Raw genomic sequence first — 12789 nt, forward strand, 5'->3', positions numbered from 1 at the left:
CCACTCACTGCAACTAGAGAAAGCCCACACACAGCAACAAAGACCCAAGCAGCGAAAAATAAATAAATTAATTTAAAAAAAAAAAAAGAATACAACAGAGTAATGATGAGGAATTTGTAGATTCCCTCTCTGTGCCTCGTTTATGAGCATATCAATTTGAGAAAACAGAAAGTGATTTTTAAAAAGAGAGAAAAAGAAAAAAGGAAAAGACAATGAAAAAAGAAGCCAAAAGAAAAGAAAGAAAAAAGCAGAGAGTAAGTTGGTTTGACAGCATTAAAAGCATAAGCTATTAGCTGTGGCTGAATATAACTGCCTCCTGTCTAGAATGGTCCCCCAGTTCTCCGGCTGTAAGTGACCTTATAATCATAGTGCTTCTGCTCACTCCTTGACAACAGCTGCCACTTTGCAATAAGCTTCCTTGGGGCTTCCTGTTGCTGAATTTGCTTACCTGAGGTTTCTGGAAAGGGTTTCGCCTGGAAGACTCAAAGGTGGGATAAATTGGCCGGGTTGAGGCCCGCTGGGCAGGATCTTGACATACAAACCCTGAATGGGGAATGGGAAATATTACAGCCTGCCATTTTCTAAGAAATTAGCAGATTTAGCTGCACCTTTCCTTTAGATGGACAAACTCAGTTTCACTGTCATAAACGTTACAGAGATCCATCCTCAGGAGGTTTAGGCATGACTCTCCCATACACATACTCCACTTGAACTTCGAACCACCACAACTGCAGCAAACAAGTAAGGAATATATGCAGATAAACCAGCCTTCCTCGGGGAGCTGGGGGGCTGAAATGTGATACTGATGGAAGAAGAGATGTAGACTTCTGATGAACTTCAGAGTAAAAGTGCAAACCACCACTTAAAAACACACAGTGGTTAATAAAGACAAGTTATTTCAAAGTGGCTTCCTGGGTGGTGACTGGAAAATAATGTTGTTTACCAGGAGAACCCAGAAGCAAGTGAGGGGTCTTGTCCTGTTATAGGATCCACTTCTGGAACTGCTAAAGGTGGTCTATTGGCAGCTTCCAAAATGGGCTTTGTAGATTACCCATTGCTTAAGAAATTAAGCTTCGGCCAATTTCACTTATTTCCTAAAAGGAAGCAAATTCTCATCTAAGGAGAACACGGTAGCAAAGTTTTACAGCATTTGCTGGTACACCAAGTGTCAGTTCATTTCAAGTGTATTTTATCATGTCTTTTTAGAGTACTTAAGACAACAACAACTCCAAACCCAAAACATACCCACCTGGCTGCCCATCTCCATCTCAAAGTTCTGGCTTATCTACTCAGAAAGGGATTGCTTCCTTGGCTGCTTCAGTTACAACCACTACAGAAGAGCGCCGACACCAGTAGAGACTGCCTAGCAGAAACACAGCCAGTCTCCTTCGTAACAAAGCCTCTTCAGTGGGTTTCACTATCTCAGCTCAGAGAAAAATATATTTTCTCCAGATCTTTGCTTAATTCTCTTCCTCAGTTCCTAATTCCTGTGCCCCAGGAATTAGGTCTCAGCCCTAGTTGTGGTTCAGCCTCAGGGCAGGATGGAGCCAGGGGGAATAGAAACATATAAACACTTCCCTGAAAATATCATTTTTTAGTACAAAACATTTAGCATGGCTGAGAAACTGCCAGTTGGCAACACCTACAGAACCTGACAAAATGGATGCACTGCTTAACTTTTATATGAGTTTTCAGAAAACACTACTACTCACCTACAACAGTGAACATATCTGAAATCATACTGGCTTTAATCTTTAGGTCCAGAGGTGCATCACTAACAGAACAAAGAAAGAAAAGAGCAATCAATAATTTTATAGGTTAACAGAATAGCTGCCCCTAATAGGCCTTAATACAGCAAAGCTACCAAATGTCAATGAGGAGATACACATAAAGCACATCAAATGCATGGGGGAAAAAAAAACATCTGGGCAAAAATTCTAGAAATAAAAGCCTGGCATCAAACTCATCCTCTGCAAGGCAGGCCCAGATCTAAGGCGCTTATCCCCTGACATGCAATCTTTTTATTCCAGAAGGTATTGTGCAATTCAAACTTTGCACAGGTCATAACACTGCTTCACTATCACTGTGGATTTGAGAGGTTCAGATTTTTAATATGCTCTTTGATGAGTGTGCCCATCGTTCAATTTTTTTTTTTTTACTGCTGTGATAGTCAAATCACATTGACATGCAAGAGAAGAAACTTGGGCTATCTCTGTACATTTTTTAAGGCTTCATTTTCCATTCTAAATCCATCTTCTTAAGCTTGCAGGCTTGCAAATGAAGGCCAAAAAAAAAAAAAAATACAAGTTATACCAAAATATCACCAGATGATGCAGCAGGAACCCACATGGAAACAGAAACAACATGGTCCGAAAGCAGGGGGCATCCCTATGGCAGTGATGCCATACTGGCTTTGGAGTTGAGGTGTTCCTGCAGAAACCAGAGTCCTCTGGCTGCTGACCCAATGCCTTATCCTGGGGCTCTCTAACATTGTATAATGTACATTGCTGGGAAATCTGCAAAACGCTGACTTAACCAAAGTGTAGCACAACATCTGAAGCATCTGTATTATCCAGCGCTACACCTTACTACTGGGGTTAAGCCAAACGCCCACCCTACAAAGTAGTCAGTCTGTCTTTATTTGATTACTTGGCATTTTCCCAAAATTTCTCATTGTTAAAAATGCAGCTGCTGGGTGGTCTCTGTCATAAATCTCTTGGGTTTTCTAGCTGTTTAGAGAAGCACAGAGCTAACAGAAACTCTGGCTGTAGCCACAGATAGAAGCAGAATCTTCTCTGGTATTGAAAAATAAGTTTCTTTCCTTCTTCTAAACAATAGATAGGTTAAAAAAAATTTTTTTAAAGATTGTTTGAAGTCTTTAGGCTTTAATCTTGGATGGATAACACCAGGACGTGGACAGGATAAAAGGACCAGATATTATCTACACTACCCTAGGCCCAGCTCTATACCTTTACGGTATATGTGGATTAGAGTACGTATAAACTTTTGGTGGCGAAGGAAATTCAATATCTCATGTATTTCTTTACCCTTAGCAGAACACCTACAAAGCTTAAAAAAAGAGAGCGCGAGAGGAAGCGCACTGGGGATAAAAATGAAAGAAGCATCCCTTAGAAGCCCAATAAGACAGTAAACAGAGATTGCAAATTGACTAGTAAGATAGGGGTCCATAGTTGCAATATGGACTCTGACAATATACCACAAATCCCCCAAATTTAGAAATTCTAGTCATCTCAATCTAATAACCATGGGGAAAAAAATCTCCCAGCGCCAAGAGAAATGACCAAAAAAAAAAAAAGTGTTTTAGAGCTGCTTATCGAAGGTTCGTCCTTTTCTAGTTGATGGAACAGACTACTTACCAGGCCAAAGAGGGAGAGAGATTCACTTCCAACAACCATGGCTTCAGCGTAGAATCTATGAGCACGTCAAAGCCATAGAGTTCTAGAAGTACAACATAACACAATACACAAGATCATTTTCCATGTCACAAGCGAACAAAGATCTGGAAGGTTCAATCCAACCAACTCCCATCAAGGCCTAGAAATTTGCTAAGTATCAAGAGGCAATAGAAGTAGAGAACTTTCAAGTCTAAGAGAAATCAAGTTCTAGAGATAATAAGAGAATAATGCTATAAAACTCCAGTTTCTATCATCCACTCTATTGACATTCCTGAGCTCTACACAGAAAGTGACCTGACTCTAGAAGTTAACCAGCATGATTCTGCTGCTGTCTGGAAGGGTAAAAAAAAAAAAAAATGTTAGGAAAAGGAATGCAACAAGTACATCCAATATCAATGCTGCTTTGGGCTTGTTCTAGATTGTTCTCCCCCACTACTTCCCCCACCACACTCTGAAAACAGGAAAATCTACAGAAGGCACCTCTCTAGGATCTTCCCATCACACTTTCTTAAACCAAGACCTTACTTCTGCAACCTAGGTCAAGAAAACATCCAAGCAGAAAACATATTCTTTCCCCTCTATGGTTTCAATTCCTCTTTGAAGGTAGAAAATAAAATACACTGGCCCAAAACAGAAAGACAGAAGAGAAAGGAGAGAGCCAGTGGCAGCCAAGCAAGACTGTGACGAGCCATAAAGGAGGGAGCCAGAGATCAAATTTCCATGGCTTCTGGATTCTTTACTGATTCTTGTCCCCTAAGTCCCCAACTGTTACAAAGACCAAAGCCAGAACCATTAGCAGGCTCTTCTCCCAGAATGCAGGGATGAGAGGCTAACTTTGGAACCTCAGCTGGCAAACTTTACTCTCATTATTATCATTATTATACTTTTTTTGGCTGCACTGGGTCTTCGTTGCTGTGCGTGGGCTTTCTCTAGTTGCAGTGAGCAGGGTCTACTCTTCCTTGTGGTGCATGGGCTTCTCACTGTGGTGGCTTCTCTTGCTGCGCAGCACGGGCACTAGGCACGTGGGTTTCAGTAATTGCAGTAGGTGGGCTCTGTAGTTGCAGCACGCGTGCCCTAGAGCACGTGGGCTTCAGTAGGTGCAGCGCATGGGCTCATTAGCTGCAGTGCACGGGCTCTAGAGAGCGTGGGCTTCAGTAGTTGTGGAGCGCAGGCTCAGTAGTTGTAGCTAGCAGGCTCTAAAGCGCAGGCTTGGTGGCGCACGGGCTTAGTTGCTCCATGGCATGTGGGATCTTCCCGGACCAGGGATCAAACCCGTGTCCCCTGCATTGGCAGGCAGATTCTTAACCACTGAGCCACCAGTGAAATCCCTCATTGTTATTATTAATGAGGCCCTCTTGGGGACTTCCCTGATGGTCCAGTGGTTAAGAATCCACCTTCCAAAGCAGAGGACACAGGTTCGATCCCTGGTTGGGGAACTAAGATCCCACATGCTGCAGGGCAACTAAGCCTGCATGTTGCAACTGCTGAGCCTGCGTGCTCTGGAGCCCGCGTGCCACAACTAGAGAGAAGCCCGTGTACCGCAACGAAAGATCCTGCAGGCCGCAATAAGATCCCACAACAGCCAAATAAATAAATATTAAAGAAGAAAACAAAAATGAGGCCCTCTCCACAGCCCTCCTTAGTATACATACATCAAATACATCAGACTTTCAGAAGCCCCACTCGTTCCCAAACATCCCACTCTGTGTCCCTCAGATAAACTGTTTACACACACCTTCTTCCCAAGAGAAAAGACTAGCTTCCTTACAGTTCGACCAGAGGTCATAAGCCACACAGCTCACAGCCATGGAACACAACCAGGTATTTTCCAGAAATTCACTTTGAAACACATCTCTTTACTTCAAGAAGGATTTCCCATTTCTCAATCCTCTCAAAAACATAGAACAAATGTAGGCTTCTAAAAAGCTGGTGCCAAAGATTCTCTTCTAGAACATGAAGTCTGGTGTAATGGGAATCTAGAGACCTGGATCCTCCTTACCACACCACCTTTTATTCACTGTGGAGCGTGGGGGAATCATCTCTCTCTCTGATACCTTATTAGCTCCCTCTGGCTTCCCCTATTCTCTTTATTAATCACCATTTGTCAATCTCCATATGCTCAGCTAACCTATATCCAGAATTCCTATTTAGGCAATATAGATTCAGGTAGATATTCATATTCAAATTCTCTCTCAGGTAAAGTTTGCATGAAGGAGTTGGTTTCCATAGTACTTATTTAGGATTCCATTTAATTTGCAAAAATAATCACAAACTATGAGAGTCTGAGATAGGATTCACCCTCATGTAAACCACACAAAAATCATATACTATCTATACTTTAAAGGTGTAAAGAAAAGAAAGCTCCTTTACCTATCTTATTTTCGGTAGCACATTCATAGCTTTTATAGCTGGTACATTCTCGTAACCTGATCTTCAGTCATCCCATGGTATACTCCCCCCTTTCTATGATACAGCACTAGTAAAGGCATTTAAAAGGAAAAACCTAATTACAAAAACTACAAATCCATGTTAGAATTACACAAGTAGAGGAAGTATAATGAGTCTGATTCAAGAAAAATAACATTCTCTTCAGTTTTTAAAAGCTAAAGCACAGGATTCAATTATCTCATAAAGTGGTAATATTAATAATAATAATAATAGCGTAAGGAATGGAGTGAGAATAATGACTGGTGCACATATTGATCAGATTTGCAGAATCAGCCACAAATGAACACAAACTGAAATCAGAAAAACGATCAATAAGACCCATTATTTAAACACCTCACAATAAGCAACCGACACATTTACTTTACTGTCTCCCCAGTTAAGAGGCAGATTCTAAGAATCTAAGCTGAAAGGCTGAGAACCAATAATGTGGAAAGTAAGGGGAAAGGAAAACACAAAAACAAAAAAACAACCCAAAGAAAGAAAACACCCTTTACAGTGCAACTTAATTTTCACTCAGGTGAATAAATCCCACCAGGGCTAAACGATCTCAAAATCAGCTTTGAATCTAACTAACATCTGGATCTACCATCACTTGAGGGTCGGGTATGTGATAGCACTGCAACACAGCGCAAAGCCCAGCTCACCTGAGAGGCGGAACTGGGGGAGAGGACTGGGGTGAAAAAGAGAGCATTTGTATCAGGTTTATCTCTTACAACAATCAACTCGGCTTAATCAAAAGCATTTGGGTCCTTGGCAGGCTACTAGAGTCCTTATAATGACCCTTTTAACTGACGATTGGTCTTTTCTGAGGACATTAAAGATTTTAAACGGTAAAAAGTATCAATAGGTTGTACTGAGGATATTAAATTTCCTCACCTTTTAATGTTGTGTGTTTTAGCAGCAGTGTCTACAATTTCAAAAATTCAGTATCCAGGATGAGCTACACCAGTGTTCCTGTCGTTTAAAGGTGTAGGCAAGCTAGGCTTTTCCAGTTCTGAGAGCTACTTTCTTTGTTCCTCTGCATTGTCTTCATCGTGACAGAAAAGCAAGTGTTTTTAAAGGACTGTTGCTACCACCTTATTCAACAATGTTTCCTCAAGAAAATTTTCCTTGGTGAGATATATTTCCTTCAGCCCCCAGCCAAATCAAAACAAACTTGAAAATGTGACTAGTGAATGGTAAGAAGCCTGACTCCACCTCGTATTTTACATTAGCGCCCTTACCCCCCTATTTCTTTCAAGCAGCGTTTTTGTTTTTTTTTTAATTTATTTTATTTTTGGCTGCGTTGGGTCTTCGTTGCTGCGTGCGGGCTTTCTCTAGTTGCGTTGAGCAGGGGCTACTCTTCGCTGTGGTGCGCAGGCTTCTCATTGTGGTGGCCTCTCCCGTTGTGGAACATGGGCTCTAGGTGCACAGACTTCAGTAGTTGTGGCTCGCGGGCTCTAGAGCGCAGGCTCAGTTGCTGTGGCGCACAGACTTAGTTGCTCCGCGGCACGTGGGATCCTCCCGGACCAGGGCTCGAACCTATGTCCCCTGCACTGGTAGGCGGATTCTCAACCACTGCGCCACCAGGGAAGCCCTCAAGCAGCCTCTTGAAAAAGCAATCTAACTTTCTTAACGCCTACTGACTCCCTGGCCCATAACAATTTGCTTCTGCTGCCACTCTTTAATAATTGACTATTCTCACTGTGATCCCCAAAGACCACCTTGCTGCTTTAAGCCCAAGTATTTGAAACTGTTGACAACCCTTACTTATTGGGACTTCCCTCTCCCTTGGTTCCAGGACACTGCTCTCTTCTGACTGTCCTCCTCCTTTCTCTCCTTCTTTCATTCCTTCTCTCCTGCCCAGCTAGTCACTGGTAGGCTTGCTCAGGGTAGCATCCTCGGGTCTCTTTCCTTCTCAGTTCTACTTCTCCTCTCGGGTGATCTCGTGTATTCTCATGGCTGCAATTAACATTATGATGATGACATTCAAATCTGTATCTTTAGTCAAGTGTCTCCTGGACACCAAATCCGTAATTCCAAATGCCTTGCAGACATCTTCACTAGGATATCCCACAGGTGCTTAACACTCAACAAAACACAGCTCGTTATCTTCTCCCAAAACCTGTCTGGCTTCCCATTATTCTTCATCTTCGAAAACCCCAAGCGCTCGTCTCCAAAGCTAGAAACACTCTCTTTACCACCTCCCCAATCCATCACGTTACCAGATCTCTTTCTCTCTTTGTTTCTCTTTAATCCAGCCTTTCTTCTATATTCCCTTTTGAGGTAAAATTTATATATTTAATGAAATGGACAGACCTTCAGTGTACTATTTGGTGAGTCTTGATACATCCCTGTAACCCACACTCATACCAACACACACAGAACATTTCCATCACCCCGGAAAGATCCCTCGTGCCCTCCCTGGCAAATACCCTGCTCCCTGCCGCCTCACCCCCAGACAACTATTATTCTTACTTCTTATCCCGTAGATCATTTTTGCCTATTCTAGAGTTTCATATAAATGGAAGCATACACTCTTTTGAGTCTGGCTTCTCTCATTTAGCATGTTTTTGAGGTTCATCCACCTATCTTTATTTTTTGTTTTAAGATAGGTTTACTGAGGTATAATTTACATAAAGTTTACCCTTCTAAATTATAAAGTTTGATGAGTTTTGACAAATGTATAGTTATTTAAGTGCCATCACAGTCGATATGCAGAACAATTCTATCACAAGTATTCCCTTTGCCACTCTGCAGTCAGTCCTCACTCCCCATCCACCAGCAATCACTGATCTGACTTTTGCCCTTTCCAGAAAGTCAAATCAATGGGGTCACACAGTATGTAGCCTTCTGAGAGGGGCTTCTTTCACTTAGCGTTGTGCGTTTGAGATTTATCTATGTCGTCACACATATCAGTAGTGTAATTCATTCCTTTTACTGCTCAGTAGTATTCCATTTTATGGACCACAATTTGCTTATCTGTTCAACAGCTGATAGACATTTGGGCTGCTTCCAATGTTAGGCGATTATGAATAAAACTGCTATAAACGTTCGTGTAAAGGTATTTGTGTGAACGTATGGTTTCATTTTTCTTGGGTCAATACCTATGAGTGGGAGTGCTGGGTCACATGACTGAGTGTATATTATCACTGGGTACCTCCTACCACCAAATCATTTCCCTAGCACTAGTCTCTCCCCACTGTAGTCCATTCTCCATGTGGCCATCAGAATTACCTTTCTTTTTTTTTTTTTTTTTTTTTTGGCGGTACGCAGGCCTCTCACTGCTGTGGCCTCTTCCGTTATGGAGCACAGGCTGTGGACGCGCAGGCTCAGCGGCCATGGCTCACGGGCCCAGCCGCTCCGCGGCATGTGGGATCTTCCCAGACCGGGGCACGATCCCGTGTCCCCTGCATCGGCAGGCGGACTCTCAACCACTGCGCCACCAGGGAAGCCCAGAATTACCTTTTTAAGACACACACCTAACAGTCAGAAAGACAGGCAGTGAATTGGCCCAGCAACAGACGCTGATGTCAAGTTGGTTCCTGGAGGATTTTAAATTAGGCACTTCTAATAATGTCGTACAGTATTCCCTGTGTTATAATTCTGTCACACCAAGCTTTGGGTCAAGTCATGATAAAAGTTAAAGGAAAAATAATAATCCTGTTGTTCCACTGCTCAAACAACTCTGATGGCTGTTTATTGTCTGCAGATAAATTTAAATGTGCCAGTCCTCTACAATCGGTCCCCAAACTACTTCCATAACCTTATCACTCGTCACCTCATCCAACTCAGGCTACGTCTAGTCACACTGAACTTTCCATTTCAGAACATGCCACATCGTGTCATGACACTGTATTTTGCATGTCATATTCCCTCTGCTAGGAATGGCTTTCCCTGGCTCCTCTAGGCATAGCTGGTAACTCCTGGTGTATTCCGAGAGCACCCGAGTCACTCTGCTGCTTGTGCTGTCCTGTGTCATTTCATGTCTGGTTCTCCCCACTACCCGAGGGCAGGGGCCATGTCTCGTGCACTGCTCTATAGCAAACAGTCTGCACTACACAAAGCACATAGGGAGCAATCAAGAAAATACTGATAGAAACAAAAAAAGAGAAGAAAAAAAATTTTTTAATTAAAAAAATTTTTAATGTAAAACACTACAATTTTTGAGAAAGACAAAATGATTTGCAGCTACTTCCCAAAAATGACCTTAACTGCAAGACTCATAATAAACTTAATACTCATAATAAAGCCACCAATCATCAAGAAAATAAGAGAAATTCTCATTAAGATTTTTACATATTAAGACATATTAAGGAAAAACTTAATAAAAGATGGTCTACAGAGGGAGGAAGAAAAGATTTGATAGGGAAATAACAATGCATCCAGGTCCTAAGAGATTACTAAACATGTCACACCACTAGTTTTGGAATCAACCCACTAACCCGCCCCAGAAATAAAGTCCCAGCTGAAGCTGTAATCCCTGAAATTGGAAAGTGCTGACATTAGCCAGTTCTTGCTGTCAGTCAAATGCTATTGTATGAAGGAAATTCTTTTCACCTTGGCTGTGGATTGGAGTTGAAAACCTAGGGAGGAAGTCTTTATCTGGGGTCCAGAAGGAAAATCTGGAAAAAAAACCAGACCAAAATCCCACAGGAAAATGAACTAAATAAAAGAAAAAGTCCAGAGCCAATTTGTTAACTAGTCCAATAAATCAATATGGTATCTGGCTACCATATGCAAAGGTAGATTTGAGAGGAATATCTAGAACTAGGTACTGCTGATTAGAGCAGAAAGAGTACCCTTTTTTAGGCCTGATCTGCTAAAAAGGATGACATCATTTTTCCTGAGATCTAGTTACCGGAGAGCAGAAGGAGAATCCAGGATATGGAGCATGCCAAAAATGGCTGGACACATCAGAACTTGTCTTTATGTGGGTGGAAAATGAGCCAGAGAGACCTGGCTCTCACACTTGGCTTTGCCATTTATTAACAGCATGACCTGGGACAAATGATTTAACCTCTCTGAATCTGTTTTCCTTGTCTATAAAACATGAGTACTAAACACCAACAAAACTCTTAAGAGGACTAAAGGAAATAACCAATGAAGTGTGCCTGACAAACAGTAGGTGCTTTCTTCTAAGTCCCTTCTACAGTGAACTTCCCATCTAAACAGGAGCATGAGATAAGCCAGAAAAGAAAACTATCTCAAAAAGTGAACTGTTTGATGACTTTCATTATTTTTCTTGTTGGTCAAGTAGTTTCCATTATAAAATGTATGCTGCCTACTTCCATTCCTCCAACAAATATTTACGGACACTCCCACTTTAAGGATGTCAGCTTACCCTGTGAAATGGTCTTAAACAATACCAATAAAAGGCCAAACCAGCAACCATCCAACATAACACGGTATACTGAGCACGGTTTGTCCTGAACAAAGATGTCACTGGTCTTACCTAAACAAGGCCAGTCTGATCAAGTCTACAAGTGGCAGGACAGCTGGTTCATATGCTCTCAGGCTAGAGAGGACCATGGTCATAGCCTGTCACTTCAGCCATCCTCACACACATAGATGAAACCACTGTCAGCAGCAGCATCTTTAAAGGATAGCTAACATCCTGTTTGGGGCTGTTTTTCTCCAACTGTTCAAAAAAAAAAAAACAAAAAGCTGCTCTCATAGCCAGTAATCTCACAGCGCCAATTTCCTAAGCAACCCTATTTATAGGGCTGCTGTTTAAGCATATACTTCACATGGTACCACATTTTCAGAATTCTGAAGGCAGTAAAAATTAGACTGTCAAAAGTCTGTTTTATTGGGAGAGGCATCAAAAGTTCTACTGATCAAGAGTCTTATGACCAAGATGACTTGATTGCCAAAACCCATCTTCTGACCCCCTTTCTCCAAGCTGAGTCTCTTTCATCTGAGTTCTCCCACTCAGTAGCTCTAGAACCTGAGGCAAGGGTCTTAATTTCTCAGGGCCTCAATTTCTTTATATGGATTAATTATTCTCTGAGGTCCTTTCCGGATGTACAAATCGATTAAAAAGCATCAAATGGCTAAGTTTCTGGTAGTTTGTGAGGGTTCCTAAGCCTACATTTAAATGCTATTAATACAATGCAGGTATCTGTATATATCATCCCATGTAAAATTTGGTTTGAGAGGAACAAACTCATAATCTACACCCTGAACACAGCAGGCACTGAGAAAAGTTAACTACATAAATAAACAAAGGAATGGGAATGTTGACCGTACCTGGATACAAAGCTGGACACTACAGGTGGGAGGGTGGGAAAGAAATCATAGGCCAGAAACACTTAGATACGAATGGAATGCTTCTGGCAAAGATCCATGTAATGTGGAAAGGCAGAAACAACAACCAAAAGAATATAGTGAACCCCATCACCAGACTATTAGCTTCCTCTAAAACACCAATGCTCTGTTCAAGCCAAATTCTTCTGGGAAGCTCTCAATTCCTGTTTACTCTAAAACAAGTGAAAAACAAAAGAAAAAACCCAGATTATTCCTTGTAACTTAAACCCCGGGGGAGGCTGGGAACCAGTGGGAGGCAAAGAGATTCACACAAATAGACACACATATACAAAATCATTTCTGATGGGGGGAAGTTAACGAAGCACACAAAATCCCAGGGCTGACAGGAAGTGGAATTAGAACCACAAAAGCCAAGAAGATAGTCAACAGTTTAAAAAACTCCAGATGCACTCAGTTTATTAAAACTGAACACAAGCAGGGAGGGGGCTGGAGACCCATGGCTGATGAAATAGTCTTAGGCGGCATTTCACTGAGTCAGAGAAAGTCACTGCTTCTCTCACATCAGAACTTCTAATGCCATTAAGGTCAAGAAATTCTTAAGCTTCCAAAAGGCAATCTGGTAATGAAATGAAATAGAAAAGGAAACATTCAGAAGAGCTTGTGATGATTTCCAGAA

General features: G+C 41.8%; 1 protein-coding gene across 11 annotated transcripts in view; it reads right to left on the bottom strand.

The window, feature by feature from the left end:
- The window catches only part of TTLL5 (tubulin tyrosine ligase like 5), a 305934-nt gene that overhangs the window by 230595 nt on the left and 62550 nt on the right, over positions 1-12789 (bottom strand). For all 11 annotated transcript variants that reach the window (XM_079908860.1, XM_079908866.1, XM_079908864.1 and 8 more), the window contains 3 exons: positions 3378-3459; positions 1713-1774; positions 449-543 (listed from right to left, as the gene is read on the bottom strand). In XM_079908860.1, coding sequence (XP_079764986.1) covers positions 449-543; positions 1713-1774; positions 3378-3459 — 239 coding nt within the window. The remainder of the gene's footprint in view (positions 1-448; positions 544-1712; positions 1775-3377; positions 3460-12789) is intronic.

Source organism: Stenella coeruleoalba (assembly GCF_951394435.1).
Source record: "Stenella coeruleoalba genome assembly, chromosome: 2".
Lineage (NCBI taxonomy): Eukaryota > Metazoa > Chordata > Mammalia > Artiodactyla > Delphinidae > Stenella > Stenella coeruleoalba.